A 6,000-nucleotide genomic window follows, 5' to 3' on the forward strand; every position below is an offset into this window, starting at 1 on the left:
AATTTTTCATATCTTGATGATAAAGTCCATTTAAAGCGTACTTTTCATAGTTTAATGCACACTTTAAGATGTACTTAATCGGGCCTATATTAAAAAAGTGAAATTTCTGTTGGTCATTCAAGCAAGAAGGGTCAGTTAACGGTTTGGTTCGTTTTATGTAGAAATTGTTTCCCCGCTGATAAAAAATGACATCTTAATTACTTTGATATTAATATCAAAATATCAAAAATTGCGAGTCCAATTTGTTTTCAATCGGACTGGCCTTTTTAATATTAAAAACCACCTGCACTGACTTATATGTCCTTACGTGAACGTGTCCACCTTATCATTTATACCTTTTTCATAAGTGATGATTAGATTCTCAACAATGCCGTTAATGGCTGATAGGTCAAACAAAAATATAGATTTTAGTATTTATAACGAACTAAAAAGATAAATGTAAAACAGAATAAAAAAGATTTTAAAGTTTTTTAGTAAATGAAGAGACAACAAAACTTCTTTCTTTTCAACTGACTTGCTTTCGTATATATCGATCAATAGAAAATTTAACAGTTCACTATATGGAGCTTTTAACAACATTAAAACATGCTATATATGTGTCTAAGGCGAGAATATTATCTTGCAATATATTTATCAACGAAACTCATAATGTATTAAATTGTAAAAACTGTTAAACTAAACAAACAAATCTTATAATTTTGTAAACACCCTTTTTGTTACTCAAATGGAAGTATCATTGAAAAATGAGTGTATCATATATTTTTTGACAAAAGTGATAGACGAGCAAAATTGAGAAAACCCGACAAAAAACTTCAAAGATTATAGTAATCATTTAGAATACTCTCTGAAATCAAATTAAGAACTTTACTCTGTAGTTTTTTTTATTGATCAAAGTATCAGAAGTCACAATTAATTTAAAATGTATTTTATGATATGAACTAAGATGGCGCCATTTTTTGGGTGTATGTAAATTGAAATTAAATGAAGTGAGACGAATAATAAACTAAGTTCACTGGTTGAGAACATCATATGTTCAATGTACCGGTATGTTCTGTAAAGTTTCTTGAATATTAATAATTGCATCTTACAAAACAAATATTCATATTGAAGTAACAGGTTGTTAATTTAGGAGTATCACAATTTTAATATGACCATCTGCGATTCTTTATCGTTTTTTATTGGTAAAAATTACCGATGCGTACTGTTAGCAACCTCTAATGGCGTTGTCATCTCTTTTGATGCATTTAATTTTCTTTAAGGCAAGATTATATCAGGGCACGCGACGTTCGTACGATTGAAAGTTGATTGACATTTAAAGGACATTTAAATGTTTATACAATTTTTACAGAAGCAAGCCGCGGGTGTGACTTTGTACGCATGGGCGGGGCTTATCACGCCAGCGATATTTAAATCTCCCAATCTATGAATTTCCGAAGTTTTTAAGAGCAGACGATATTGTCATCAGGTCGCGAGGCAATTTCGACATTCAACCACGCGACTAGCACACGAAACTATTTCAAACATGGCATCAACCATAAGCTTGGTTCCAATCCAAGCTTTGACTTCAATAAATAATAATGGAGTTCAAATGACAGGACCGTTTATTTTGGTCAGAACAACAACAACAGTAGCTCAACAAGTACAAGCCCAAAGACGGCTGAAGAAACAGGAACCACTTTCACCAAAAGAACCAGAAATGTTGCGATGCAAACGCAGAACAGACGGCAAAGGACTACACCATTTGCTTCCTAAACCACAACCCGCAACTGTGGCTAGACGTAACGAAAGGGAAAGAAACAGAGTGAAAATGGTTAATTCAGGATTCGAAACTTTGAGGGATCATGTCCCGGATGGAAAGAAGAACAAGAAACTGAGCAAAGTGGACACACTGAAGTCAGCTGTTGAATACATCAAACAATTAAGGCAATTATTAATGTACACTGATGGTGAAAGTATGGATTCCGAAAATGAAAATGATTCAAGGAACAAATTACAACAAAACGTAGACAGTGAAATACATCAGAGCTTACAGTTCTCACAAAATCAAAATAACATTAACAACGACAACAGGACAGTATGTCAGAACAGTGAACAATGTCTCAGTGACAAGGAAAATTATCAAAGTGGAAATCTGTATCATAGCAATAATAACGTGATGTCTTATCAGAACATTGATGAAGAAATTGATGAGATACAGGATTCCCGAGTGATATACCAACCTTTACAAACATTCAATTATAATCCGGACAATACTATTTCATTTGACAACACAAAAAATGGTTACACCGGGGATAAAACAATGTCGTTTGATACTGGATCTACAACTTCCGGTTACAGTTCGGACAATTATCAGTACCAGTATAGCCCGACAATGCAGCATTCACCAGCGACCAGTTACATCTCTATGCAACATAGTCCGTCCACTTCAGAAAATCTATCAGAGTCATTCAGCTCGGAGGAGGACGAATTACCTGATCTCAGGTCATTTTTTCCCTTATAAATTTTACAGGTAAGCATATATTTTTACACGTTTTTCCTACCTGGATTTTTATTATTAAATCTAAAATCCATTATGTTGTTTTGTTACAAGTATGTTAGGGTCTTGTACATAAAGTTAATTCAATATGATGGTGACTCATTTCATTTATCAAAAAGGTAGAAATGTACATGGATTTATTATTAAAAAAAGATGAAAAGCAAAGGAAACAGAAATCATTATTATTTAATAAATGTGAAAAGCTATGACGAAGGAAATTATTAAATATTTTGTATATAAATTTAACGTTGCATACATCCGATGTCGGTATTTGATCAAAAGAGACTTGTGTACAGCGTTAGACCTTTTAAACACCTGAATGTCAATTGTTATTAAATGTAGCTAAAATGTCAAAAAGTCAATTTAATTCATAAAAATATTAAAGCCACGTTTTCATTTGAAAGCGAAATAAAATTCTTGAATTTTGACAATGAAAACAGTTTTCATACCTTTAAAGGGTTGTCTTTAATAATAAAAGTGTTTAATATAAAAACTTTTGTATTAAAAGTTCTGAGAGTGACGATGTTTTAATAGTGTAAGATTTGTCTCATTATATTTATTTAAAATGCAATGAAAACACTAAATAAATGAAAGTATTCAAAATTTATTAATAATACTTAAATGATTTTTATTTTATAATTGCAGAATATTATTTGTTGAGAATGATGACACCAGCTGAAGGACTTCCAGGCATTAATTATTGGTTTAAGTGGTGGCATCAACGATAATGGACATTTATCTGAGTTTTCCGAATGGAATTTGATCCGAATTGTTCCAAAAGGACTTTCCGTATTTGTTATTGATCTCGAGGCAGCTATGACACTTTCAATGGCCGACCAAATGTGTTCATATTTTATTGATTGTTTGACATTAATCTCACTGTTGTAAGTGAAATGGCTGTATTTTTTTAAAATTCAAAGTTACAAATGTGCGCTGTTTTTTTGGCATAATTGTATTTGTTATTAACCAGTACTATGTGTTCATATTATAGTATACACGTGTTATTAATGTTATGTTTACTATATATATTCTGCATGTGTTCAATAATCGACATAAATTAATTGTGGCATTGACTATGTGTTCAAGAAGACATACCTGTTTAAAACAGATTGTTTTTTATTATTATAAAAGTGCTTCCTTGTTATATGTTTTTTACAATTTTTACAAATATTTGAAATTTTAAGTTAAATTTTTAAAATACACATTCCCGTGTTTTGAAATATCTATGCAATTATTTTTGAGTGTATATATTAAGTATTATGTAAATTTTTATACTATTTACAATTTTGTAAAACATGTTTAATAAAACTAAAGTATTTATATAACAATTCTTTGTTTTCTAGAATCTTACTGAGTTTCCAATACGTATTATCGATATCTTTTAGATGGTGTGAAGGCACGCATTTACATTTCGGACGAGACGTACGTGTCCAAAACCAGGAACCATATCATTGTTTGTCTTTTGAATTATCTTTCTCTGTTTAATTTTTCACAATGTTTAGACCACGATTGAGAGCTTGTCGCTGGTTAGTGTTAAATACTGTATCCACCTCAAATTGTCTCTTGATTTTTATGTCGTTCGTTTGCTGTTTCATTGATATATTCATAAACTACGAGAACATCGTGGTTTCCTTTAAAAAAGTTGAATGAATTATTTTGCGGTCAAATAACAAGTTTTTGTCATGGGATACTAGCCTCGTTTGGTGAAAGAAGTGAAAGTTGGTGTCTAATTCTAGAGATCTATCGTGCTAAATCTATGACCTTTGTTTTAGTAAGGTTCAACTTTAGCTTTTTATGGTTTCCAATGTTTGTTTAGTGTAAGCATAAAATATAATATCTTGGATATTAATATGTAAATGAACGGAAGCCTACATTGTTTTCTTTCCCATCTGATACTAGTCTGATAATGGCTACCCTAGAGTAAAATAAGGCAACATCTGAGGGTAACATCAATTGATAGGAGATCACAGGAGATATAATAAAAAACTACAAGTGATCTGTACTATAGAACTTTATATAGTGGTACTTTGTATAAGAAAGGACGTCACAACATAAGTGATCATAAGTCTCGGCAAACAGAAATGACACTTGCAATACAAACCGCATAGGTGTTATGTGTTCTGTGACGCATGACAATGTCACATTACTCTACTGCATATAAGTAGATCTAAATTTACAATAGTGTTTGGTCTCGGATAAAAAAGTATAAATCAAAATACTAATTTATTAGATTTATCTTTTAAAAAACATGAAATATTTGTTTTTAATTCGGAGATGACGTAAGAAAACTTATTTCTTAAATACTCAAGTTGATGCCTCTTAAGAGATTCAACTTTGTATATACAATGATGTTTAGTGACGTACCAATATAAAGAGACGTAAGGTATGAGACAATCCGACAACAAGACAATAAGATTAACAGACATCTAAAGAAATATCAGCTTAAGGTTTTCAACTATAAACAAGTGTCAATACATGTACACATAGACTGTATTTCTAGCTGTGCATCGTCCTAATTCTAGAAAAAAAAATATGTGAATGATGTTTTACCGGCGAGACGTTAGTGAGTTAAAAGGTTTGATTTTTACCGGCGAGACGTTAGTGAGTTAGAAGGTTTGATTTTTACCGGCGAGACGTTAGTGAGTTAGAAGGTTTGATTTTTACCGGCGAGACGTTAGTGAGTTAGAAGGTTTGATTTTTACCGGCGAGACGTTAGTTAGTTAGAAGGTTTGATTTTTACCGGCGAGACGTTCGTGAGTTAGAAGGTTTGAGACGATTGACAACTCTCTACCAGAGAACAAATGATGTAGAAATAAGCAACGGGCTATATAAATAAGCTTAAATAACGCATCGATAGAATAAGATAAGGCAGTGACAAACGTTAGACAAGAATTGGCTGTGACATTAAAACGCATCATATGCAACTATTACAGTCATAATAACGTTCCATAACTCTGCATGTGACTGGTTCAATTAGGATTTTTTACTGGTTACCTGATGAATTATCTAAAGAAAATTGAAAAATATATTTAGTTCACCTCGGTTTATATCCATTCGATGTCTTCTTTTATGAATATAAAATAATATTGCAAAGAATTTCATTGAATTGAATTATGTGCATTAACAAAATAAGTGTCGAACATCCTCTACGTTTGAAAATTATTTGTTCGCCATTTTTCAAAATTTTATAAAAATAACAACAGTATGTTTAAGCTTGATAAAAAGGAACCAATGTTCGATTGCATGCTGCTTTAAGGTCAGACAATGACTGAAAACGCGAGCATCCAACAGTTATTTACTTTTCATTGTAAAAATCGTACAAATTGTATTTTTACCATGTCGCCTCACGCTGTCAATCTGGTCGCCATCTTGAAAAATAATAGCAGATTTTCTGAAAATAGCTTATTTTCAAATCAATTTGGAAGGGAAATAATAGAAAATTAAACTGTTCTATATACGATATT

At 31.6% G+C, this 6,000-nt stretch overlaps 1 protein-coding gene across 1 annotated transcript; it reads left to right on the forward strand.

Moving 5' to 3' along the window:
* The first annotated feature begins 1,449 nt into the window (after positions 1 to 1,449).
* Positions 1,450 to 3,777, forward strand: LOC134688583 (achaete-scute complex protein T4-like). The gene is made up of 2 exons (XM_063549390.1): positions 1,450 to 2,509; positions 3,182 to 3,777. The coding sequence occupies exon 1, from the start codon at positions 1,523 to 1,525 to the stop codon at positions 2,498 to 2,500; it is 978 nt and encodes a 325-aa protein (XP_063405460.1). The 5' UTR covers positions 1,450 to 1,522; the 3' UTR covers positions 2,501 to 2,509; positions 3,182 to 3,777.
* Positions 3,778 to 6,000: the final 2,223 nt, after the last annotated feature.

This window comes from Mytilus trossulus, chromosome 10, assembly GCF_036588685.1.
Source record: "Mytilus trossulus isolate FHL-02 chromosome 10, PNRI_Mtr1.1.1.hap1, whole genome shotgun sequence".
In the NCBI taxonomy this organism is placed as follows: Eukaryota; Metazoa; Mollusca; class Bivalvia; order Mytilida; family Mytilidae; genus Mytilus; species Mytilus trossulus.

Bases quoted from the DNA above. Each gene is read 5' to 3' on its own strand.
- LOC134688583 (XM_063549390.1), top strand. From the start codon at position 1,523: ATGGCATCAACCATAAGCTTGGTTCCAATCCAAGCTTTGACTTCAATA.